Source organism: Capra hircus, chromosome 5 (genome assembly GCF_001704415.2).
Source record: "Capra hircus breed San Clemente chromosome 5, ASM170441v1, whole genome shotgun sequence".
In the NCBI taxonomy this organism is placed as follows: domain Eukaryota; kingdom Metazoa; phylum Chordata; class Mammalia; order Artiodactyla; family Bovidae; genus Capra; species Capra hircus.
The window spans coordinates 22,963,306-22,989,954 of NC_030812.1; the positions used below are offsets into that span (position 1 = coordinate 22,963,306).

At 41.6% G+C, this 26,649-nt stretch overlaps 2 protein-coding genes across 3 annotated transcripts in view; one reads left to right on the forward strand and one right to left on the reverse strand.

Annotated features, from left to right (window-relative positions):
• NUDT4 (nudix hydrolase 4) lies at positions 1,037-17,365 on the forward strand. 2 transcript variants are annotated; one of them, XM_005680075.3, is made up of 5 exons: positions 1,037-1,475; positions 11,536-11,646; positions 12,477-12,521; positions 14,280-14,367; positions 14,588-17,365. In XM_005680075.3, exons 1-5 carry the CDS (start codon positions 1,377-1,379, stop codon positions 14,788-14,790), a joined length of 546 nt encoding a protein of 181 aa, XP_005680132.2. In that variant the 5' UTR covers positions 1,037-1,376; the 3' UTR covers positions 14,791-17,365. The 2 variants fall into 2 exon arrangements, with proteins under 2 accessions (XP_005680132.2, XP_017903111.1); XM_018047622.1 differs by having other exon boundaries at positions 1,356-1,475; positions 14,283-14,367.
• UBE2N (ubiquitin conjugating enzyme E2 N) overlaps positions 21,629-26,649 on the reverse strand; it is a 42,133-nt gene continuing 37,112 nt past the window's right edge. The window contains exons 2-4 of the mRNA XM_018047623.1: positions 26,346-26,592; positions 26,017-26,157; positions 21,629-25,237 (exon numbers count right to left, since the gene is read on the reverse strand). Coding sequence (XP_017903112.1) covers positions 25,197-25,237; positions 26,017-26,157; positions 26,346-26,592 — 429 coding nt within the window. The 3' untranslated portion in view covers positions 21,629-25,196. The remainder of the gene's footprint in view (positions 25,238-26,016; positions 26,158-26,345; positions 26,593-26,649) is intronic.

A 26,649-nucleotide genomic window follows, 5' to 3' on the forward strand; every position in this document is an offset into this window, starting at 1 on the left:
GGGGCTGGTTTGAAATGCCAGGGCCTGGCACTCAGGAGGCCCTCCAGGAATGAAAACTGAACTGTTAGATGGGGCTGGACCTAGGCGGCCCGGGCCCTGTGGAGGTGACAGGATGGAGCGGGGTGAGGGGCTCCCCTGGGCGTCCTTACCTACTTCCTTCACATTAAGGTAGGTCTCCTGGCTCCTATCCTGGCGCTTGTGAGAAAACACAAAAATCGTTTGTCCCAAGTCCCCGAGAGACTGAGCGCCCCTAGATAGCAGACATTCCATTCTATTTGGTGATGGCGGCCCCAACACCTGGCCATGTCTGTTACTTAGCAAGAGATACACTCAGAAGATATTAGCCGTAGCCAGCATTAATGAGTGCATTCTGGAAGGCGGGATAAAATGGGAGCCGTTATCCAGAGCTTCTAACAAACGTCTAAGCTTCAGTTGACTCTTGAAAGAATACAAGTGATGCTACCCCCAACCAAAGATTAAAAAATAAAAAGGAAATGTGCTTTCTCCCTTCCCCTGCAAAACAAAAACAATAAAACGTCTTCATCAACGTCTTCACCTTTCCAGGCCTCACTCGCCCGCCCTGCACTTGACGGGCGCTCTCTGGACGTCTACACAGTCACTACAGAGGCTGCCAGCGCAACGAGGCCTCCAGGCGTTTTCTGACCAGGAGAGATTTTGCCGAAGAGGTATGTGGTTAGGCCCCGCTCGCGGAGAGGCTATTTAAGGTCCTCGCAGGTAACATTACGAGACTTATAAACACTGGGGGAGACTTCTTTGCTTCTTTCCATTCGAGGGCACCTACCTAGAATGCCTGTTCTCCCGCGCTGGGGCGGAGCACCAGCCCGCCCGCCCCGCCGAAATCCTGCCGCCTGAAGGCTGAGGCCCCGCCCCCGGCGCCCCTCCCCCGTCGCAACGGTTCCCGGCGCGCAGGCGCGCAGGGCGGGGCGCCGAGGGGGGCGGGGCGCGCGCGGCCCCTTAAATACGGCGAAGGGGGCGGTGCGAAGCTGCCGCGGCGCTGCTGCCCAGTAGGGCGCCAGTTCCTGCAACTGTCTCCTCGTGGCGCGAGCCTGGAGCCTCGCTTTCTCCGGCAGCGAAGGCGGCAGCAGGAGAGAGCGGAGGCGAGCGTGCGGCGGGCTCCATGGAGAGCGGCGGACGCCCGGGCAGAGGCGGCGCTTCCACCCCGGTTCCCGGGCTCCAGTGACCGACGCTCGCGCTCTGCCCCGCGTCGGAGCGGTCGTCTGCTCCGGGACTGACCCGGCCTCGCTGCCCTTCCCCGCGCCGCCTCCTCGCTTCCCTGCGCCCCGACTCGCCCTCGACCCCACTGCCCGGCGGGGTGGCGGCGGCCGGGGCAGCAGCGGCAGCAAGAACCCTCCTCTATGATGAAGTTCAAGCCCAACCAGACGCGGACCTATGACCGCGAGGGCTTCAAGAAGCGGGCGGCGTGCCTCTGCTTCCGGAGCGAGCAGGAGGACGAGGTGAGGGCGGCCGGCGTGCTTGGTCCCCTCCGCTAGGGCGCCGGGGCGGGGTTGGTGTGGGAGTCCGGGCTGGCCGGGATGGGAGGTCTTTGCGCTTTCCCTTCCCTTTCTCCATCCCCTTCTCAGCAGACCCTCCGTCTAGCCTCAGGGCTGGAAGGGATTAGCCCCCTCCCTCCTTCCCTCCCGCCCTCCCTCTCTCCTTCCTTCCTTTCTCTGGGTTGTTTGTGGAAACAAAGGGGCTCACCCAGCCCTGCGCTCTCCCACGGGGCCGTGGTTAGGACGGGAGGCCGAGACGCCTCCTGGCCCCCTGGAGGGTCCCGAGCCGTCTTGCTCCCGCCTAGCGGGAGTCACCACTTTAACCTGCAAATGGAGCGTGAAACCAAATAAAACCTTGAGTGCTAACAGAGGGTAGAAATGGCGTGAATGTTGCAGCCCCAGCCCTTCTGCCTCTTGTTATATTTTCCTCTCCCCTGAAATAGCAGTTTGCGGCTTCAGATGAATGTAGGCATGATTATGGAATATCCAGACAGTCCCCGTGCTTTAAAAACCCATTCGGTCTGGTTCTATCAGTTCCACTTTTTGGTGGATCCTTTAGTTTACAAGCACTTGGCGTATTTGTACTGGATTAAAAAAAAAAAAGCCTCCTCTTTTAAAGTTTTCTGACTACAGAATGATGGGTAGTGAAAACCGTGGAATCACCAGAAGGGAGAAGGTGGACTAGAGGTGGGCAAAGTTGCCATTTTCTGACGGTAATCTCTACCTTTGCATATTTATCAGAGCTGCTTTGGTATGTTTTTCTTGACATCTGGCGAGGAGCAGTCTTTCTTGTTCTAAGAGGAAGCAGCAGTCTTCTGTTAATTCACTCATCAGCATTGGGTTGATAGTAAGGCCGTTGAGGTTTTTCTGGAGAACAGTTTATACTTACTTCTGTTTCGTTTATTTAATTTAAAAATGGTTTACTAGTTTTATTTTGCGTGGAGCAATAAAGTCGATTGGTAGCTGATGAAAATCTTGTAGCATTGCCACTTCTAAATGGTTAGACAGGAAAAGCATTAACATTGAGTTCTGTTTTCATATCCAATTATGTCCAATAAAATATTAAGCTAAAGCTGGAGGCAGGAATTTAATGGCTTCCTTATTGCTAGTCCCTGTAGTTAGGATGAGTATGACATAGTGTACTCTCAGTGGCTTATATTGTTATGCTAACAAAAATCAAAGTAGCTCAGAATGGTGCTCTTCAAACTCTTTATTTTTTTAAAAGAAACCAAGCCTTTTAGTGTTGATCTTATGCTCAGTTGAGGGTCTCTATTGGAATTTAAACTTAAATTCCAAAGGAGTTTTCTAGAGAAGTTGATGTTTTGGGGCTGGGCCTGTTTAGGAGAGCCAGAAAGTAGAGAATGGCTTTTAGCATTTACAAAGTCAATGGGTTTTTTAAGTGCATTCTGTTAAAAAGATTAGAAGGTCCTTGAGGGAAGGACCACTTAGCACAAAGCAAACTTTAAATATAAAATAATACTTACCAGAAGTGATCAAGATAGGTCAAGAATCTTATCTGATTGGCTCACTATTGTATAATTATTTTCTTAGTTGAGTGCTTACTAGGTGCTGGGCACTGCCTGAAGACATTTAAGTTTGTTACATTTACTCCTCTTAACTGCAGCTTTATAGGTGAGGAGACAGTTGCAAATCAGAAGTACTTTGCCCAAATGAGGTAATTAGGAAATGGTAGAGTTGGAATTCAGCATCTGGTCCCTGCTGATGCTGGGCTCTGAGCACAGGGCTAGGCCCAGAGCAGTTGGGTGCACAAGGTTTGCTGAATGAGTGAGATCATCCAAGGCTGAGTTTGGAAGACTTTAAAGTAGTGACTTTGAAGTCTTTCCATAATGTGAACATGGAATTCAGGCTTTGTAAAAACGAAGGTTCCCAGGGGAAAATATGGGAAATGGGAGGAAATTGAAATGGCTTGTATTGTGTGAATGGTAAAGCAACAGTCTGAGGAGAGCATCAGAAGTTGATCGTAGCAGATAAGTGAGTTGGTTTTCTGCTTTGAAATTGTTTCTACAGTAATAACAGAGAAGGCAATGGCACCCCACTCCAATACTCTTGCCTGGAAAATCCCATGGACGGAGGAGCCTGGAAGGCTGCAGTCCATGGGGTCCCTGAGGGTCGGAGACGACTGAGTGACTTCACTTTCACTTTTCACTTTGATGCATTGGAGAAGGAGATGGCAGCCCACTCCAGTGTTCTTGCCTGGAGAATCCCAGGGACGGGGGAGCCTGGTGGGCTGTCGTCTATGGGGTCGCACAGAGTCGGACATGACTGAAGTGACTTAGCAGTAGCAGCTACTGTAATAAATGCTAGATTCCTAGCCTCTAGTGGAATCAAGAGACCAGTGCCATTATAAAATAAAGAGCAAGATTTGAAGAATTTATTAGATAAGCTTATTACGTAAAACTGTAAATGTGATAACCCGGAGGTTACGAAACCAAGTCAATCAGTTTGTTAGAGAATATGCTCTGAGGGAAGGCTCTGGAATTCTTTAAATAACGCACAGCCAACTTTAACGTCTGGTTTAGATCTTCAGGATCTTCGTTTCTGTTGTTGTGTTTATAGAGTTTAAAGTGAAATAAAATAGTAATTGCTTTTTGACCCTCAAGCTGTGCAGTGTTCCAGTCTGGCTCTCTACTTAAAGGGGTTCTAAGTAGACTTTAGAATAGGTTTTTGTAGGACAGAAGGGTGTTCTCGCAGCAGTTTTTATTCTTTGGGGTGTGGTTTTATGTATTTTCCCATTGCATCTCTTTCTTCCCTGTGAGGTAGATAATAAACATTAGCATCTGTAAAGGAAGAAATTAGGCAATGGAAGTAACTTGTCTCAAGGTCACAGAAGCTGACAGATCGTTTTGAGCCCAGGCCCTTTATTTCTAAATCTCTTGTTCATTTGATCCTCTCCAACTAGTTATTTCTATAGGAAACCACCCTTTTGACAGTTGGGCTTCCAGTCAAGACAACAAATAAGTATTCTATAGAGGAGCTGGAATCTCTGCCTTTGCTGTGAAAGTGGACAGTACATTCACGAAAGGAAACCTGAAATGGATTCCATTGAATGTATTTGCATATATGATGGTTGGAACCAGGTTGCAAGATGAAAAGTGTCGGCTCCTAAGGAACATGCTCTGTATAGCAGGAGGTTAGACAGATGACTGATATGAAAAGAAAAAAAGTCGTATCTGACAGTTTGCAACCCCATGGATTGTAGCCCTCCAGGCTCCACAAAAAATTCTCCAGGCAAGAGTACTGGAGTGGAATGCTGCTATTCCCTTTTCCAGGGGATCTTCCAGACCCAGGGATCGAACCCGGGTCTCTTGCATTGCAAGCAGACTCACTACCCTCTGACCCATCAGGGAAGCCCATAAAAGGCAATAAAGTGCTGGTGAAGTACTGTCGGGCTTCCCATCTGGGGCTAGCGGTAAAGAACCCACCTGCCAGTGCAGGGGACAAAAGAGACATGGATTAGATCCCTGGGTCAGGAATATCCACTGGAGTAGGAAAGGGCAAAATCAGTATTCTAGTATTCTTGTATTACTAGTACTCTAGTATTTTTGCCTGGAGAATCCCATGAACAGAGGAGCCAAGAGCACTACAGTCCACAGAGTCGCAAAGAGTCAGACATGACTGAGCGACTTAGCATGCAGGCAAAAGTACCATGAGGAGCTCCAGAGTTAAGATCCAGCATGAGTCATTTGGAGTTGGATTTCAGTGAGTGGGTAAGGAAGGACCAAACATCATAAACAGAGCAAGACTTGGGGCTGTGGTTAATTGAACTGTAGCTTAGGAGAACAGAGAAAAAATAGTGGCTGAAAAACGAAGAGCACCTTCAGTGTAAGATTAAGGAGTTGCTTGCTGTATTTCAGCTTTAGATTTATTCAAGTTTGGGGATTATCTGGCAGCAAAATAGGATAGAATTCTAAAGAGAGAAACAGAAATGACTTGATCCTGGGTGGAATCCAGGCACGGTTGCAAGTGAGAAACATACAGTCTTAAGAACTTGCATTTGGACTTTTTGCTGTAATTGGCTTGTAAGCTCGCTGAGCTAGTAGCCTTGAAACCTGTGGAACTCTAAACCAGAGCTCTAATAAACAAAAACTAAGCCGTCCCTGTAGCTCAGGTGGTAAAGAATTTGTCTGCAATGCAGGAGACCCGGTTACATCCTCGTCAGGAAGATCCCCTGGAGAAGGGAGTGGTAAATAACTCGAGTATTCTTCCTTGGAGAATCCCATGGACAGAGGAGCCTGACAGGCTATAGTCCATGGGGTTGCAAAGAGTTGGACACAACTGAGCAACTAACACTACTACTAAGAAATATTACGGCCTCTCTCTACTAGTACTTTAACCCCTAGAATCAATAAGCCTTTTCAAACATGTATCAAGAGCGTTGAGTCCTTGAAGGTTCTTACTTCAAATGGAAACCACTTTCATCAGGATTAACTATCCAAAGGTGGCCTTTTCTAACTGCCGGGAGATGTCACCAGCCTCCTTCATCTGTGCCTGCAGCTTCCCTAGACCTAGAGAAGGGCTGCTTAGCCTACCCAGTCAGCCACTTCTTCAAGGGAAGGCCCTCATGTACGATTTGCATCCGTATTTATTCTTACGGATTTTGGTGTATCACCAAGGCTTTCTCCAATTTTGTGAAAGTTTATCCCATCCCCAGTGGGAAGTTTATCCCACTTCAGAACATTAACATGCTGGGAGAAAAAAGTCGTGGTCAACACAGCTTACCATTATCTACCAATCCATATAATCTGGTTTAAATACATTTTCACAGAATGTGTCTTTATTTCTGATCTTACAGCACTCTGCCTCTGTAGCCCAAAAAGTAGTACTAGTTTGTGAGTAATAGAACTTGGTAGTGGCTAGTGGATATATTAACTATTATTGTAACTTACTACCTTTTAAAATGTATATATGCGTAGTGGGTGTTCCTAATATACTGCTGCCCTAATTTTGGCCAAAGGCCTATAAAACCGTTAGGTACAGTAGAGATAGTTTTAACCATTCGTGTTCTTCTTCTTTGTGATAATGTGGGAAAGAAAGACCAACAACCCCAAAACAGCTTCTAAATATACAGATACAATTTGCAAAATAAAATTCTTTATTCTTATATTTAGGGATCACTTAAGGGGTTCTCTGGATAGCTTTGTGTTTTCTGAGAAAGATATGGTAATTTATAGTGACTACTTGTTCACTTCCCTGGTGGCTCAGATGGTAAAGAATCCACCTGCGATGTGGGAGACTTGAGTTCCATCCCTGCGTTGGGAAGATCCCCTGGAAAAAGGAACAACTGCCACTCCAGTATTCTGGTCTGGAGAATTCCATGGACAGAGGAGCCTGGTATGCTAGAGTCCATGGGATCGCAAAGAGTCAGACAGGATTGAGCAGCTTTCACTTTCGCTTGTTCCTGGAGGCAGGCTGTGACCAAGAGCCATCGTAAGGGTAAAAGCTGAACCACAGGGCAATTTGGGGCCCCTTGGTGTAGGGAACCAACAGTCCCATGTACCTCTCACCTCTGAGGGCATGGCTGTATTAGGTAGACATCGAACAGCATATCCTAGTTTACACGCTTTTACACATCCCTCAGTGAGGAGGACTTGGGTGATATAGAGTAATATTATAGAATATTATTGGAATATTACTCCAATTCACAGACAAACCTTTGTCCAGCAAGATTCAGGGCTGGTTCCAAGTTGATTATCACTATACTGTTGCTACTAAAAGTGAGAGATACCTCTGTTCCAAATCTTGAAACATTGGGTATCTAAGAAAAACACATATGAAAAATAACTTCTCAACAATGCCAAGTGAATAGTATTTTATTCTGATAATTGACCAATACATGAAAAGAGGGATAAGATCTGATAGTGTAGTGGGAGGAATGCTGATATGAAGGAGGCCAGGTCGAATTGGGGAAGAAGTGTCTTCACTTTTCACCACTCTAATGCCATTGGCGTTGGGGTTTGAGTATGATTCAAGTCTAATCCTGCAACTTGGTGGGTTGGCTAGCCTCCTTTTTATAAATCTTTCCTCTGGTCTCAGCTCTGGCTTATCTGGAAAGTTAAGTGTCAACTTTCGTCTTTATCATCTTGTCCGACACACAGAATCTAATAGGTCAAGAAAAGTAGTTGAAAGAGAATTTAAAACCTATGAATGACCATGTATGGACCTGTCAGCTGTTAGTGTATCCTCTTATTGAAAGAGTTTTTGTAACCTATCCTTTGTTACCTCAGTAATACCATTTATTTTAAAGCTTTGGTCATTTCTTCCATAAATAACAGTAATATTGGGGTTGGAAGGAAAGCTATGACAAACCTAGACAGCATATTAAAAAGCAGAGGCATCATTTTGCCGACAAAGGTCCATATAGTTAAAGCTGTGCTTTTTCCAGTGATCATGTACACGTGGAATTCGGACCATAAAGAAGGCGGAGTGCCGAAGAATTGATGCTTTCGAACTGTGGTTCTGGGGAAGATACTGGAGAGTCTCTTGGACTGCAGAGAGATCAAACCAGTCAATCCTAAAGGAAACCAACCCTGAATATTCATTGGAAGAACTGATGCTGAAGCTCCAATACTTTGTCCACCTGATGTGAAGAGCGCATTAGAAAAGACTCTGATAATGGGAAAGATTGAAAGCAAAATGAGAAGGGGGCAGCAGAGGATGAGATGAGTAGATAGCAATTTGAGCAAACTGGGAGATAGTGGAGGACAGAGGAGCCTGGTGTTCTGCAGTCCCTGGGGTTGCAAAGAGTCAGACATGATTTAGCAACTGAACAACAACAAATACTGACCAAAAATATTTTGTTTGGATTTTTACAAAAATCTGAAAGAACTTTTCTCCCAACCTAATACATAAATATATTCATTCACATATATATATTTAGTGGCAAATATCAATAGACCTACCTCATAGCAGCTGCACACCTTTTGTCTTGCACAACTTCCAGCAAATTTCACCACTTTCTCTCAGATTTTGCATCACAGACATCTAAGAACCAACCTAGGATTGTGAAGCCAGTAAAATTATGAATACTTTTTAGCTGTCTGAGAGTTGAAAGAAGTCTGTAAAGGTTAATGCAGCTGGAGTGAAGTCATGAGGGAAGTCGCTCAGTCATGTCTGACTCTTTGTGACCCCGTGAACCCCACCAGGCTCCTCCGTCCTTGGGATTCTCCAGGCAAGAATACTGGAGTGGGTTGCCATTTCCTTCTCCAGGGGAACTTCCCGACCCAGGGATCGAACCCAGGTCTCCCGCATTGCAGGCAGACACTTTAACCTTTGAGCCACCAGGGATGTTCTAATGCAACTATAGAATTTAAAAATTGTGATAAGCATTATTTTGAGACAAAAATATGGATAGAGGTGGATAGTCTGAGAACCCTTCTCTCTAGAAGTTTTTGTTTGTTTTTAGTAACACCTTTCTTAGAGCATTAGTTTGCATCCTAAAGCTGCATTGTAGATCTGGTACACTGGGGATGTTATAGAATGTTAAGATGGCTTTGCAGGAATTGAGAGGGAGATACTGAATAGTAATATTCTGTGGTGTGGGTTTAGATTCTTCCAGTCTATAGTAGGGGTTTTAACTGTCCTTATCTCTGCTTATACTGTTTAGATTTCTTTTCTTAATCCCACCCAACCCCTTCCTCTAACCACATAGCCTTGACCTTGTCTGCACTCCCAGGTACTCAAGATGAGTAGGCAAGTACTTAATAACATACCAGTTTCCAAATCTGTACCATCACCAAAGCCTCATTATCAGATCTCTTAATCTAGTTGTTTAGATACTGATTATCTAAACATTTGGATGCTGTACCTTAGGTATTACTCATTTTAAATTGATCATTTTTGGAAAGATACATTTGGAGTGAATGGCTTGATAAAATTTAATCACTTTAGAATGTCAAGGGACTCTTGCAGCACAATTTCTTGGTTTCTCAGCTAAATCATTTGGAAGAGAAGTTCAGTCATATGACAGTGATGTCCTGTAGATAAAGATTTGGTTTTAAATTGGAAGCTTAAGTGTTAGTTCAGAAACAGACACAGACTGTTCTAATGGTTTTTCAAGATTATTAACCTTATGTAAATTAATTCTTAAAGACTGTTGTGGTCAAATAGGAACATATTAGTCATTGACCTAGATACATGACACTGAATTTCATTTTTTTTTCAGAACTCAAACGTTATGAATATCGATGGTTTTGAAACGCCCTGTTTACTCAATGAAGATGTACTTTTCTGGTGGCTAGTTCCCTGCACCACCCTGTTCCATTATGAAGCTGATCAAGGAGGTTGCTTTTAGAGCATAGAATTAGGCAGTAAGAATTTTATCCAGATACTAGAAACCAGTTTATCCCTAACTCATGCCTAGGAACCAGGAAAAGAAGCTTCCAGCTCTGTGGTCAGAACTGGTGGTTACCATTTGCTTTTTCTATGATACAGGATATAACACTATTAACGTTCAGTGATTACAAAAACAAGTGCAACTGGCAAAATCTGGGGAACAAGCTTGTCTTGACAGATGAATCCAACTCAGTTGGTGGGAAAGCAGGAGATCCAACTGTGATGGCCAACAGTACTCACGGTAGTGGGTACAGTGAGGCCCATTGTGCTTGGCCTACTCACGTGGGCTAGGATCTGAGGTATGTTATGCTCCTTAACACTCAACAGTCTTGCAAGGCTAGGTACTTCTTTTTGCAGAGGAGGATGCTGTAACTAAGAAAGCTTACATTTAAGGCTGTCTTACATTTCACTTTACCAAAATTTCTATGTTTGGACTTGGTGGTGCCCTCAATGTCAGCCATTTGGGTGCTCAGTCATGTCTGATTTCTTTGTGACTCCGTGGACTGTAGCCCACCAGGCTCCTCTGGCCATGGGATTTTCCCAATAAGAATATTGGAGTGGGTGGCCATTTCCTCCTCCAGGGGATCTTCCTGACCCAGAGAGCGAACCTGCGTCTCCTGCATTGGCAGGTGGATTCTTTACCAGTGAGCCATCTGGGAAACCCCGTTAGTACTTTAGCTAAGGGTCTGGCAATTGTTAATTTACAGTGCTTTCTCTGGACGTGCCTCTGTTCTGCCTGTTATATACTTGGAGGAGTGATGTAGTAAAGTCCTGTCCAGATCAGAATTGAGAGAAACTGTGCTCAGGATTCTTGAGTGTTAGTCAATCCACCACTATGTGGTGATGGTGTGTCTGTAGGCCAAGGCGTGCTGCCGCTTTTCAGATCGAGGGGAGTTATGCATTTGAAGTTCTTCCCTCATCTCCCAACCCAGTTTTCTTGAGGTTTGGGGGAAAGGTGGGACTTGTAAACTGCTGTCAGCCTGGAAGTTTCCATTTGGGCAGATTGGGTTCTGGAGCTTACTCTTGTAGGTGAATCCTGGGCTGGCTATAAATTCCCAAGGGCCAGCCCTTTATCTGGCAGTAGGGACAAAGCTGGGCAGACAGTTGGCAGTGTCAGAAAACCAGAATCCGCAGTGAGGATCAAGCTTTGCTGTCAGCTGATTAATTTCTGGAAAGAACTGTTTGCATTTGCTTGAAGGCAATATACTAAGGTAATTTTGCAGACATTTTTTCTGTTCAAATTGGTCAAGACGCCTGCCTGTTACTTTCATAAACATCATTTGGTTATTTATCATAGTCTTTCCCCACCTCCGTCCTCTCAACTTGGGTGAATTCCAACCTAACCTAGTGCACAAATTTTCACTTACAGGATGGATGTTTACTTCTTGTTTCAGATACTGTTAAAAAGTGAACTGGCAGGATACTACTCTGTATTAATACAGTGTATGGGGTTTTTCGCTTGTTTTATAACTGTGTACACATTTCAAGCTTAATGCCGTTCTTGACCTGGATTTGCAGAGTTTCCTATAAAGGACAAACAGTATTTTAGGTTTTGTGGGCCATACAGTTTCTGTTGAAATTGCCCAACTCTGCTGCTGTAGCATGAACGAACAAATGTGAATGTCCGTAGTACTTCTGGGGCTGGGGTTTACAGTTATGGTCGGGCTTGCAGGTCCTGTTGGTGAGCAGCAGTCGGTATCCAGACCAATGGATTGTCCCCGGAGGAGGAATGGAGCCTGAGGAAGAGCCTGATGGCGCTGCTGTGAGGGAGGTTTATGAAGAGGTAAGATGGAGAGTAGGGCATCCTGGGTAAGGTTCACAAACAAGGCAGTTTGCTAAGCGCACCGAGGAAGAGGCATGAAGACAGGCAGGCCACACAGTGCTGTTTGGTTGTCTGATTCAACATTTTAAAGCACGTGACTACAGCTAGCACTTTGGTAAGCAGATTATTTTTTTCTACCTGGTAAAATAGTTAAAGATCAATGTGAAAATCCCCCAGAGCTGAATAACAGTTATATAACAGTTAGTCTCATCAGTGATCAATATATAACATGATGGCCTTGCCCCAAAGCAAGGTTAGTGTTAACTGAGCAAAAATGTACAGAGAGAAAATTCATCGTGCTACAATTCATTTTCAGACATACATATAGGAAGCCAGTTGCTTTTATTTTACTGGCTTTGTCTTAAAGTTCAGTAAAATGAGGGCACACACATGCACAGAAGCACACTTGGCCCGCTTGTGTTCTCACAACTGATAGGAGATGGAACTTACTTTTACTCAGGAGCAAAACAGCATAGATCAAGGGCCATAAAAACTTCTTGAACAGCAGTTAGAGCATAATGAGAAGTGAGTGATAAGGCTCTCATTGGGTGTTGGTGTGTAATTGGAAAGGTTTTCTAGGGACGGGTCTTAAGGGATAAGCATTTTCAGAGAAAGCACGTGCCAGTCTGTTAGTTTTCATTCTGGGTTTGTGGCACACACTGAAGTTCCAGTCTGTCACAGTACCAGGTAAAAGGAACAGGACTGTGCAGTGGAAGGGGAACACAGAGAAAATAACTTGCACATAAATTCTGTTACGTAAAAATTTTATATTTCGTCTTTTTTTTTAATAGGCTGGAGTAAAAGGAAAATTGGGCAGACTTCTGGGCATATTTGAGGTGAGTTACAAAAGTAATCCTCATCTTGCTGATAGAATTAATGACTTCTTCCTTCCTAACAGGCCAGATAATCGGCAGCAGCCTGAACTAGATATTCCTCTGAAGCTACCAGTAGGCAAGAAAGTCATAAGGATTTAGGAGGGAGGGAAGTGGAAGCTGTTTGACTTTCATATACTATTACTACAATATTCTCCGTATCCCCTAAGGGCTTAGGTCTCTCATGGATACTGCCTGGAAATGAACCCTTTCCCTTCAGCATGTAACACTGGATGATATGCCTAACGACTTTATCCTGAAAGGACACCGTGAGGATGCAAAACTCAGATGCGCAGACCAGACACTAGGATAGAATTCTCTGCTATAATGTGTTACTACTTGAGGCAGAATGGAATTTGTGCAGAGGAAATTTGAAAGTGACAAGTATTCCATGGAAGGTGGGGAGAAGTGAGGTCAGGTCATGAGACCCAAGCTGTTCTCAAATATATTTTCATACAAGATTCAGACCTAGATACATGGTATATCAGACACATTGTGATTTTCTTTTTCAAGATACCCTTTAAGTGTTAGCTTAGTCCTGCTGATAGGACTATAAATACAGTCCTTAAAGATTTTATCTTTTAGCCTTTTTCAGAAATCAGAAAAAATTCTGATTGTATAGCACCTGGTAAAATTGATGACTCCCAGAATACAGTAACTGTGGAAGAGTAAAGTTCATAAGGTACTATAATTTTCCAGAATTCACCACTTGCCTTACCCAGTTAAATAGCACCATCTCCTGGTTAAACTGAAAACACTGAGTCTTCTGTAACTGAGTAACCATGGTACACATTAGTGCATATGTGAATATGCTGACAAGGTTTTTAAAGAAAACTTCTCATGTTTGTGTAACATGGGAAGGCAACAGTAATAAGTGCTTTATAATCACTATTTAAATTTCATAGAATCTGAACAGAAAATGGTAATCAGTGTACCTTTCCCTTTAGAAAAATATAGGGAAAATTAGAATGTTCCTGCCTAGTCACCATGGTGATTTTGATTAATTTGTGAACATAGCAAATAAGTGTATTGATTTTCTAGGCATAGAGTTAAGATGACAGATCCTTAAACATAATGTTTTAAGTGAGAGAGGCCTCTGTTTTATTCCCGTTCTCTTTCATTCCCAAAGACATAAGATACTGATTGAGTGAATTACTCGGGTGATTTGTGGTAAAAAAAAAAAATTAGGGCAGTTGTCTGACATCTTAGACTATAGCAAACAAGGTTACCTTTAGTCAAGGTGAAGATGAGCCCCTTCCTTTAAGGCCAATTGTGTTTAATTTTGAACCTAGACACAAGGCTAGGTGGCAGTTTTAATAGGAGTAAAAACTGAGTTGGAGCATATAGGACATGGCATTCTAGAAATGGACTGTCCTCATACTATTCTCAACTTCTGCTGTGCGTAGTTCACCAGGAAGCTTTTACATACTTAGGCCTCCTCTCAGACTAACTGAATCAGTGCCTCTTTTAAAAAAAAGAAACAAACTGCATCCTGGGTGATGAAATAGATGGTCAAGGTTGAGAGGCCCTGGTCTAGGTTAGGAAGTCTGCTCATGTTTTGTCTTATATAAATTCACTCTGGTGCTGAGGGTTGTATGACTGAGTATACTTGCCTGTGTTGGCAAGAAAACTATGCTAACGTAGGCTGCACTGAATTCTTCACTCGAAACATGTGCTTGACTGGCTCTTGTAGATTAAAATGCTTTTCTTTTTATATTCAAGCAGAACCAAGACCGAAAGCACAGAACATACGTTTATGTTCTTACTGTCACTGAAATACTAGAAGACTGGGAAGATTCTGTTAATATAGGTAAATTCCCTTCCCTTTTGCTATCTGAATTCTTTAAATTCATACTACATGTGTATATTCAGTTTGCATCTTAAATGAGTTTCTGGCTGCTTTTTAGAGAAGATCAGTATACATCTGCCAGTTTGAGTTATCTTACAATTGTAAGTTAACTTCATTAATTTTTTTTTCATTTATTTTTATTATATATTTATTTATTTTTATTTCATTTGGTGTTTTTCAGGAAGGAAGAGAGAGTGGTTCAAAGTAGAAGATGCCATAAAAGTTCTCCAGTGCCACAAGCCTGTCCATGCAGAGTATCTGGAGAAACTAAAGCTGGGTTGTTCTCCCACCAATGGAAACTCTACAGTCCCTTCCCTTCCAGACAGTAACACCTTGTTTGTAACTGCTGCACAGACCTCTGGGCTGCCGTCTAGTGTAAGATAAGAGAGAATTGGAAAGACCTCTTCCACCCTGTGCAGTCTTGTGGGCAGAGGCTTCTTTATTATCCTTGACAAACATCTGAATGACGCTTGCAAACTGTCTGAATTTGCCATGCAGGACTTTCAAACAATTTGCATGTTTTTCAGATGCTTTCAAATCTTCTTTTAAAAAAAAAAAAAGATAGTGTAAAATATTTTAATAAGCCAAAGCCATGTGGAATTTTTTTTAGATGCCTTAACTGTACCCCCCTTACTCCAGTCCACCCACCCACCTTGTTATTTTGGTTGGCATTTTCACAGCATTTTTTTTTTTTTCAGTGTTTGTCCATTTGCTATCAGTCTGTGGGTTTTGTCACATCAGCTTATTTGTGGGTACGTTTTCCCCCCTCAAATTGTTTTAACAAAGCACACACACACACACAGACACAAAATCATTTTCACATATTCAACAAATCCTTCTGTTGTGGGAATTTATGACAGTAATTCTTGATATTAAAGCAGTCCATCAACCCAAAAACTTGTTTCATAGGATCACAATTTTAATTCATAGATCCCAGATTTGGACTGTTTTTTCTATATGACCCTATTTTCAGGAATTTGTCAACTTGTGTCAATTTTCCCAAGTGGTATTACATCACCTGATATGGCCAATTCCCGTAAAGGGACTCAACAGTCACTTTAAGACAAAGTTTAACTCTATAGAGCTAGTGATTGTTAGGCAGGTACTGTAAGCAAATTGCATGTAGTAGATAACATCTTATCATGAAAACTGTACTCCTAGAATTTGCGTTAACATGCTCCATGGCCAGTTCCCTTTATCCATACTCTCTCTTCACACAGAATACATGAGAACTATACGTCCCTCAATGTAAACTAATTTTAAAAACATTTTGTTTTCTAATTTAGTGACATCGGTTAAACTTGCTGGTAAAGGCCAGTCGGTGCTGACTGCATCACAGTTGAGTGAAATGGCCTTCTCGTTCAGCTGTTACATACGTAGATTGTTAAGGCACCTTAGAACATCTCATCTTTTATAGCTGGTCAGTAGGTATTATATAACTAAATACTGGGGCTCTGGAACATACCTGGACTAAGAATTTGTCTTACACTTGTCTTTATATTCACTTAAATCCAAGAATCCCATCTAACAGAAACACATGAATACCTTATCTGTACTTTGCTGACCAAGCAAGAAATGAGGTGGGGCAAAGTGAAAGATGATTCTATATGTAAACATCATAACTGGTGAATATAAAGTAGAAAGTAAGCATAGTTACACATTTGTTCTCTAAATTGTCAACCTTTAAAACATAATTGCTGCTAAAAATAGAATACTGTTACACTTAAGGAAAATTGGTGCCACTGTTTTCAAAATGAGATCTTGTGCCGTAAATGCAGCTGAACTAACTATAAATATTAGTTCACCAATGAATGCTGTCAAAGGAATGAGTAAAGTAAAAAAACTTAACCAATGACATTTCATCCTAAATTATGTAATGTGATCAAACATGATCATCCAGAATTTTTATATTTTTCTTTGTACAGAGGTTATGTATTCTGGGTGGTTTTTTTTTTTTTTAAAGGAAACATTTTAAATCCCACAGATTGACACTTTGTAGTTTTTTCTCAGTAATCTCTGAAGTTTCTTTCAATTATATACTTAACACAGCAGAGAGAACTGGATTGTTTTTGTATATAAGACTTGTGTCCACCTGAAATGTCAGAAGTACTGGGGGAGGGAGGCTGGGTATCTTGTATATGATATTATTAGAGGTAATAATGCATGAACTTATTTTATAAACTCTTGGACTATGTATTTGACATGTAAAATATGTACAGTATTAATGTCAGCCATTTCTTAAAAGTGAGCCTATAAATATTGTTGTATAATTTTCTTTGGTCAGAAACATTTGGAGTAAGTAGAACCACTGGGTCAGGATTTTCTTCAGTGCTGTTTAGCAAACCACCTGTCTTTAGTCTGTGCAACTAGGAAAAACCTTTGTATAATGCATCAAAATACTTCAGTTGTCACACTTTAAATTTCACACTTCACTATTCTTTTGGAACCCAGCCTAGCAAAATTTCCTAGAGGAGAGGCCCTAAGGAGACTTATTTCTGTTAAGAGAAAAAGCTGACTTCTGCACTCAAGAGCTGAAGCCACTGCAGATAACAAATAGTGTCTACTAGCTCAACTCTCCAGAGCTTACAGAGCGCTGGGGCTGTCACTTGTGCTTTCTGTGGGGTAGCAGGATAAATTTGGGCAGCTAGAAATTTCAGTTCATTGTGCCTCCTAATTAAAGAAGTTTATCAAGTAACTTGTAGACACAAAGTAGCAACTGGCTTGCATGTTTGTTGCTGGGTGGTTGTTTTTTTTTTTTTTTTTGTAAACTGGTGAAATTTTTCAACCAGGCATATGCCATTCAATTTTCTGTCAATCACACAGAACTGAAGGGGAAATGATTGTTGTATACACTTTGCTTTGCATGGTCTCATTTGAGATAATTGGTGTAAGAATCTTGACTTTTTTTATATTTGGAAACATCAAATAAAAAATGGAAATGAACTTTTTTTTAAACACAGCTTAGCACTGTCGAAGTGAAAACTTGTCTGGCATTGCACAGTAACAGCTTTACTCACTGTCTTCCCATTGATGGCCATATAATTTTCTGTTAGTCGTTTATTTATACACTTGCTTTTTATGATTCTTACTAGTGGAATTAACTAACGTAAAAGGAAGGGCTCACCGGTAAGGTGTTGCCATTACTCTCCACTCTTATGTTTTCCATCTTATACAGGACATCAGTCATGCCACTGTGGTTGTCTTACTTATTGCTGTTCTCCTTTCCTCATGGAGTTTGTGTTAAAATAATTGTTAATTTTCAAGGGGCTTGGCTTATCCTGAGTACTTTGGTGTACTATGTTGCAGATACTTTCTACACTATGGTCACGTTAATTATTACAGCTGTTTTAAAAAGGTGATGGGTGAGGCCATTTACCCAAAATAATTGTTTACGTAAGATGAACTTTAGAATCCTCACATAAAAGTTCTACTCAGATCTCATTTGGTTTTGATTGTTAAATTGGAAGAAAAGAAAAAGCCTGGCATTTTCTAATGTCTTCACATTGGAATATAAGAATCTTCTATAGATCTCTTACATAGAACTAGTTAGTTGAGTTTATTAAAGTATGATCTGTGACAGATATGTTACAGCTGGAATGTTATAGCTGATTGTCCTCAAATGAAGTTTCCATCCAGTACAGTCCCTTGTTTCATAAATTCTTAATGCAACATTCACCGTTAGCTACACAATGGTCAGCATTTGCTTTATGCCCAGCATTAGTGCAACAGCATAGAAAAGTTTCTACCCTCAAGGAGCTTATATCCTAGTAAGGCACAGAGATGAGTTATTTATACATCAGAAAATGTCCTTGAAGATGTAAGCTCTATTTTTTAAGACATGTACCATTTTCAAAAACAAAATCTTTATTTGAAAATGTGATTCCCCATCAAGTACTTTCATACATTTTATATGGAACTGTAGGACAAAACTCAGGTTGAAAAGTGACCTCATCCCTGGTGCTGCTCCTCTCCTTACTTTTAGTACCTTCCTGACTAAATTCCCTTGTGGCTCAGCTGGTGAAGAGTCCGCCTACAACGTGGGAGACCTGGGTTTGATCCCTGAGCCGGCAAGATCCCCTGGAGAAGGGAAAGGCAGCCCACTCCAGTATTTTGTAATGCCACGGTCTGTAGAGTCCATGGGTTCGCAAAGAGTCAGACACAACTGAGCAACTTCCACTTTTACTTGACTAGTTCCCTTGGCTAAATTCGAGCAGTAAGATGGGAAGGCCCCAAGTGCTATCTTGGCATTGCATTATGGCAAAGACCCTAATTTACTCAGAAACAGTCTTATATTTCTTTACTTTGATGGGATTTCAACTGATTATGATCCTAAAAGTTACTCTTCCCAATATGTGGAGTACTGCCCTCCGGACATCACGTTATCTGGTTCTAAACACTAGTGCCAGACATAGTACTGTAAATCTTCCTGCTTTTCTCAATTTTTACTCAAATTCATTCCATAGTCCATGAAATACTTTATTTGGCTATTACTGTAAAACAAGAGGTATGTGTAATTAAACATACCTTTTGATCAAGTTACTACACCAGGAATCTCATCTCTAGGAATGCAGACACAAATGTACCTACGAAGGTAAGGGAACCAAACTGGTGAGGCATGGAAATAAAATGCCCAGGCCCAAAGGCGTGATGGTTAACTAGGAATGTGTCCACATGGTGGAATATTATACAGACATAAAAATGGTATTCAGGTTAAAGATGCCAGAAGAGACTGGTATGGCAATGTAGCACCACTATTAAATCTCTAAATGCAGGCCTCCCTGGTGGCTCAGTGAGAATCCACCTGCCAGTGCAGGAGACGCAGGGTTGCTCCCTGATCCAGGGAGTTCCCCACATGCCATGGAGCAGCTAAGTGCACGAACAGTCAGTGAGCCAGGGCTTTAGAGCCTGGGGGCTGCAACTTCTGAAGCCCACGTGCCATAAAGACTGTGCTCAGCGACATGAAAAGCCACCACAATGATGGCCCATGCTCTCCCCAGTTAGAAAGTCTGTGTATCAACAAAGGCCTGACACAGCCAAAAATTTAAAAAAACGCATATAACTCACCTACTTCTGGGAACCTAGTCAACAAAAATGCTTCAAGTTGCACAATCAAAATATGGTCAAAGGTGTGTAGTGCATTATTTATAAAACTCACATCAACTTAAATGTACGAATTGGGTGGGGTTGTTAGTCATCTATTTGATAGATAGCAAAGAAATGTGCTGCCAGAGATGGAGTTCCTTTCAGTAATTGCTAACTGAAAAACACTACACAGAATTTCCTGTTAAAGGTCACTTTTAAAGAAGCCTGTACAGATTTTAAAAATCAAATCCTGTATAATTTTGAACATTCTGAGTTCAATGTTCATTCCTGTGAACATTGAGAAATTTCGTATGAAAATATATCACAAATGAAAAAATCAGGGCTTGATAAATGCCCAATCTGTATAACTTGTCAAAGTACGTTAATATCAAAGCAGAAAAATGAAACCTGCCAAATCATTCCTGTTACTGGAGTGACAGTTAACGTATCACTTTTAAAAGGCTTCCCAGATGGAGCTGGTGGTGACGAACCTGCCTGCCAGCGCAGGAGACATGAGATGCAGGATCACTCCCCGGGTTGGGAAGATCCCCTGGTGGAAGAAATGGCAAACCACCCAGTATTCTTGCCTGGAGAATCCCTATGGACAGAGGAGCCTGGGCGGCTGTGGTCCACGGGGTCACAAAGAGCTGGACACGACTGAAGCAACTTAACGTGCACACATCACTTTTTAAAAGGGGAGGGGGAGACATATCTTGCTTATAACACAAGAGCAAGTAATCAGTCACTGTCAAGTAGGTAGGGGTTAACTCAGCCTGGTGCCCGCGTGCTCGGTTGTCTGACTTTGTGACCCTACGGACTAGCTCGCCAGGCTCCTCTGTCCATGGAATTTTCCAGGCAAGAAGCAAGAATACTGGAGTGGGTTGCCATTTCCTTCTCCTACAAGCCAAATGGAGACCCCAGCCTGTTTTTGTATATTCCACAAACTTGGAATGCTTTTCACATTTTCAGTAGTTGGGGAAAAAATACTCTGACATGAAAACTAATGTTTTGTCAGAGCAGAGAACAGCATGCCCATTTGTTTATAACTGTCTTCTCACCACACTGGCAGAGCTGAGTAACTGAGACAGACCCATGGCCTGGAAAGCCCAAAATATTTACAGCTTCAGAATGAAAAACACGGATTGCAACCATTTGGTCCTACTCCTTTGGTTACTCACAGTTCTAATACTTCCTGCCAAAATATAAGGAAAAGAGCACCAACTTGAAATCTGGTGCAACCAACCTATCACGTCTAAGCTGCCTAACAGATCTAAGCAAGTCTTCTTGAGTAGTCTACTCTTAGAACATAAACCAGTATACTTTGTGAACTTTGTTCCATTTTTATGAGATGGTTGGATGGCATCATCGACTCAATGGACATGAGTTTGAGCAGACTACGGGAGATAGCGAGGGACAGGGAAGCCTGGCGTGCCTGGGGTCCACGGGGCCGCAAAGAGACATGACTGAGAGACAACCACAACAATCTAGATTATGAACTATTTATTTCAATAAGAGTCACATGGTGGGTGATATGGATCAGGAATATATAAAATGGAAATGCGCTGGTTATTCTACAATAGAGAACCTGAGCTACCTATCAAGTCTCTCATTTCTAAAGCTTTTTTGTCCCATAGGTAAAAGTGATTAGCAGAAAATGTTAAAGCTCATTAAAGAGCACCATGAAATAAACTAAGATCATGGGATTCAGTTGTTGCTCTGCTACAAGAGACAGTAAGGTCTAAATATCCAGGCACTTACCGTATGCTTCTCCAACCAATCAGAAACTACATAAAGTCCACAGATGCTCAGCTTGGTTATCAGCAAGTCTGCATTCATACACTTGAAATGCTACCACTGGCACATATCAAATTAAATCAGCTAACAGGAGCAAAGATGAATTGCCAGGAGGAGGAAGGACCCAGACTCTTCAGGTTGAGTTCTATACTTAACAAGGAAAATTTTAGTCCAAATCCCAGTTCTGCAGCCAATGGGGAACTTGTCCAATTTGTAACAAAGATGTAGCAAAACCAACTCTTGGAACAAATCCTCCTGATTTCCGACTTCAATGATAAAAAAAAAAAGGAAATTAATGCAGGGGGTGGAAGATATAGTTAAGGAAACAAAGTATCATCAGTCTGGGTGGTGGTGTACAGATTTTTATTCTTAATATTCCAAGTTATTACATTCAACATGTTTTGTTTTTGTGATCATTGTCATTTAAAAATAACCCCCAATATAATTTCTTAAACTAAGCGCATGCTGCACGGTTAAATGAAATGTTGCCCCCAGTCCCAAAATACATTGTTCCAATGAAATTACATTTTTTAAAATAGATTGTTGAATTAGCTGCCCTATAATCATGGCATTTTACCTTTTTCTTTTGGCCAGCTTTTATAGATAAGGCTCTATTTTTAAACCTTTGCAACTGCAACTAACAAAAAGTTGATGTGGCTAGAGTTAAGTAGCCAATTCCTATTATTCCCATACCATTTAGTTCCAAAACTGTGTTAATGTTTTACAGGATTTCCCACCCCATACTCTCCTTTACTAGTGCTAAACCATAGCACCTATGGCTTTTTTAGGTATAGTGTTTATTTTTAAATGCTTCTGAAATTTTGTATTAAAGTATGTTCTTGGTCTACAGCATGGTTTAAGTTATACATATCTCAAATCTAAGATCTCATTAGGAAGCTTCTGAGCAGACCAGCACTAACTAGCATGGAAGTAAATCACAGCAAAGGAGACGACAAAATTTAAAAATCACATGAAAGACATAAGGCTCCTATCAACCCCTCCAGATTTCAGAAAAGCTTTTGAATGGGCAGCTGATGTTCAAGAAGCCATTTATCAAAATATTCAGATTCTTCTCCTCTCCCAGGGCTCTGCACAAGCTGGTCCCCTGCCTGGAGCTACTGAATCCAGAAGAGCAGTCCCTCCCAAGCGCGTACTTCCCCTCTCCATCAGAGCTGCCACTGCTCTCTGTCCATGTGCCCCACCCGCGTCCCTCATTAGATGAGGAGGTCCACGAGGGAACATCCTGTGCCAGTCCCATTCACCTCATCACCCCTGACAAACAGTAGTGCATCCATAAGCTAAGCAGTTACAAAGTCAAAGACTTACCAGGGAAAAGGATTACAGAGAGGAGCAGGTGGGCTGGGAGGGGATTCTAACCGGCCTGAGAATCACTTAGTAGAAGAATGACAAGCTCATCTTAGGAAGGCTACTACTCAGCTCCTCCCAGCAGGTGCCTTGCATAAGGCAGATCACGTCTTCCTGTTGTCAGAACTTTAGATCATTCAAGTTACCAGAATTATAGATTCTCATGCGACTCTCCCAATTTTTCTAAAATGTCAGCATTGAACTCAAAATGTATTGACCAACCACGCCATGTGGGCCAAGGAGAACAGGCCCCAAAGCCAGACATTGCCACCAGCTTTCACACTCTCTCCTGGCCTCTCCCAGAGCCCTTTAAAGTCTAAGAAAGCCCAGCCAGCACACTGGCTCCGGTTTCATCCCACTGGCTGGGGAAGTGAGTATTATCAAAACCATGAGGGCTCTTATCAAAATTACAAAGGAAAAAACCATGTTGCCGTGAAATTAGGAATTCACATATTTGTACTTCGATAACTCAAAAACTCAGTAGACATCAGAGTCCTATTTTAGATACATTTTTGTGGATCAATAGGTTTAAATCTGGAATTTTATAACTTATAAACCACTATGTCATACTAGCTATCATCTGAGCAATGCCACCTGCAATAAGTAAAACTAATCTCTATTTAACTGCTTGAGTGTTCACTCATTTTGGCGCCAGTATGAGATTCAGTTCCCTTAGTTGTAAGACAACCTTTAAAGAGATCAACAACTGTTACAAATGACAACTGCTGTTAAGCTTTTAAATTTATATTTGGTTATGAACAATTTTACTCTGAATTAAACTAATATTTGTTTCCAAGCAACGCATTTATTGAAGGATACCAGTTACCAGTCATCAAAAACTTTCGTATGTTGAAAATGTAATTTTAATAGATATTCTTCATCTTACATAGGAGCACAATAAAATACACCACATTCTGAAGAAACTCCAGAAGGTATGAGAATAAGAGTGGGGAAAATTCAAATCGGCTACAATATCCATTACCTTAAACTGCAAGAGACAAAGGTTCCAACCCACAGGCTAACATTTACATACTTATTTATGACTGACTACATTAATGTCTTAAAATAACAAGACTTAGGCATTAGATATGGAAAGGTGGGAAAGAACAGCTTTGCGGTGGGGAAGAACTCTGTCAATGCAGATAATTGCAGATTATCAAATTAAAGAATGAAAGGAGCTCCCGCACCAAATATTACAGGGATGACAGTAAGGATCATTAACTGAGGATCTGATGCCCTCTAAGGAAGAAACCTTTCTGATGATGCTTATGCAAGCTGACTGCTTGAGATCTGCTCAGCAGGTCTGCAAGAAAGACTGATAAATGCCTCAGCAAACCCCAAATGATTACGAGATTGCTGTTTTCTAATAACAGTGGTCACACACGAAGTTTTGAGACAAGAACTAAGAGCAAGGTCATAACCCAAATGCCAGACACAACTGTGGCACAAGTAGAAGCCCCACACAAAGTCAGTCACTGGGGTGGCTGTGCTGTGACTCTCCTGAATAGTGATTTCCAAACACTGTGGCAAGACACCGATGATCGCCTAACCAATCAGACGACACACACACATTTATTTCAAATTTCTAGGAGGTAAAAAAAAATGTCACATACTGATGTTTTAGGCATGCTCAGGGCCAGCTTATAAATACTTCATTCAGTGATATATCTTAACACAAATCTGCATCAGTGAAAAGAGATTGGCAAAATCTACCTCTCATCATTCAACTTGTCAGATGGTGAAGATCAAAATAGAATGTTCCATCAGTTTTAATTTTTAAAAACGATTGTCACATTGGGAAAATGAAATAAACCCAGTAAAAGAAACTGTACAAAGGCAAAGTAGAATAACAAAAAATATTTTACTAAAACATAAGATTTACAGGAGTTTCCAGACAAGCCATACAAAATGGTCACAAGCTTTTTCTTGAAGGGAGGATTCTACACTTGACAGCAAGGTCACAATGTTATTAGTGAGGGCTGTGATGTCTGTTTAATGTTCCCATTTTGGTTCGAACAATCAAGCTTGTCCATCTACAGCGTCTAAATAAAGTTAGACTTGGCTAGAGAGCATATTCTAAAGAACTGGTTAGCTGCTTTTAACCAATGCAATTAGATCACCATAAAAAGGGGGAAAGGAGCCCATAAAATTAAAATAAAACTACCTTTCCCCCCCACCAAAAAAAAAATTATAATAATAAAATAAAGAAAAACACCCACACCCCTGCAGCTAACCCTGACAACTACCTTCATTCACAGTGCTTTATACTTAAACCATGATGGGGGAAATGAATAAAAGCAGAGAGGGGCCACTGCTTTTAAACGTTTCGCAACAATCCAGATGATACTTCTAGCCTCTGCTCATGCTTTACAACAGTGAATCAGGACAAGACATAGATTTGCTAATGTGCATTTAATCACCAAAGGATTGAAGATGTCTGGGTTTTTATTCTGTAATGTTTCTAAGACTGTGTCCATTAAATGCAAACAAAAAAGGAAGAAGTCTTGGCAGAACAGGAGAAGTGATGCACACTTGACGATCGAATCGATTTAAATATTATTCATGGCATATAGCCTAGTCCATGCTCTAGCTGTGGACAAAAACAAACGTGATTATTACTTAAGTTCAATATGTTCCTTTCCAAATTCTATACGAAGTAAACAAACAGAATTCAGTTAATTATGAAAACAGCATGCTATAATTTCTTAAATTCATGTCATTTTCTATAATCTAGGTCAGGGCAAAAAGACTGTACCTAAACATTACAATGGAATTCAAAAGTTCTACAAAATTCTAAAGGATGAAAAGAGTTGTCTCCTTCCTATCTCATATGATGCTCCTCGTTAACTGTTAAAATTTGTAGCAAGAAGCTTATTGCTTTCAAACTCTCTAACTATAAACGGACACATAGTTTAATTTAATCAAACAGATTGCAAAAACAGCTCAAGGAAGTTTCAAGGTCTTCCATTATCTTTACACAATGCTAAATGAATGGCAGGCACTCAGACGTTCATTAAATCGTGTGTAGACCTGGGAGTCATGTAGTGGACCATAAGATGGAACCCGAAAATCTTTTGTTAAGAGGTTATTTACATACTATTAAGAGAGATCTGATCTTCTCCTTTTAACGAATCTTTTCTTTTTCTGGTTAAAACTAAAAGTTTTTGAAAAGGTGATACACAGGACTTCCCTGGCAGCTCAGCAGTTAGGACTTGACACTTTTACTGCCATGGCCTGGGTTTGATCTCTGAACTGGGACCTAAGACCCCTCAAGCAGAGCAAGACACAACCCCCCGCCCCCCCAAAAAAAACTGTGGTACAGGTTGTTCTTAAAGTGGAAGTGGTGTGAGGAGAATGAACAGTAAGTACCTGTTTCTATGGCTTGGGCTTCATTGGTCTTCCACTGCTCCGCTACGTCATTTGCTAATGGATCGTCTGGATTGGGAGCACTTAACAACGCCTGGATCGATAGCAGAACTGTGCGGATCTGCAGAGCTGGGGACCACTTATCTACAAAGGCAACAGGCCCAGAATGACCATGCATGAAAACAACAGCCCCAGAGCGGCTGTGGTTCCCTCCCATACTTCTGCAGTCTTCACATAAGGTAAGATTATAATATTCAGATTCTCAAAACGGAATGTTTACGAGAAAAAAGGAAAAAATCTTAACAGCATATGATGATAAAGATAACACTTACCTTTCAAAATATCTAAACATATTCTTCCCAACTTGTCTACATTAGGATGATAAATTTTGGTCATGAAACGTACTTTAGGGGCTGCCATTGGGTATTCTTCTGGAAGGAATAGTTCAAGTTTAAAAGTCCCTCCCTCAAAGGGGGAATCCTGAGGGCCGGCAATGACCACATGAAAATAACGGGCGTTGCTCTCATCTGGTTCTGCTTTAATGCCGGGAACTGGTTCTGCCAGCAAACGCTGGGTTTCCTGCAACAGAAAAACATAACACATTTGTGAAACAAATACCATTTTGCTAAACACCAA

Excerpts from the sequence above, each read along its gene's own strand:
- NUDT4 (XM_005680075.3), top strand. The coding sequence starts at position 1,377 with ATGATGAAGTTCAAGCCCAACCAGACGCGGACCTATGACCGCGAGGGC. Across the intron at positions 1,476-11,535 it reads GGAGCGAGCAGGAGGACGAG|GTCCTGTTGGTGAGCAGCAG; the intron begins GTGAGGGCGGCC and ends TCGGGCTTGCAG. Across the intron at positions 11,647-12,476 it reads TGAGGGAGGTTTATGAAGAG|GCTGGAGTAAAAGGAAAATT; the intron begins GTAAGATGGAGA and ends TTTTTTTAATAG.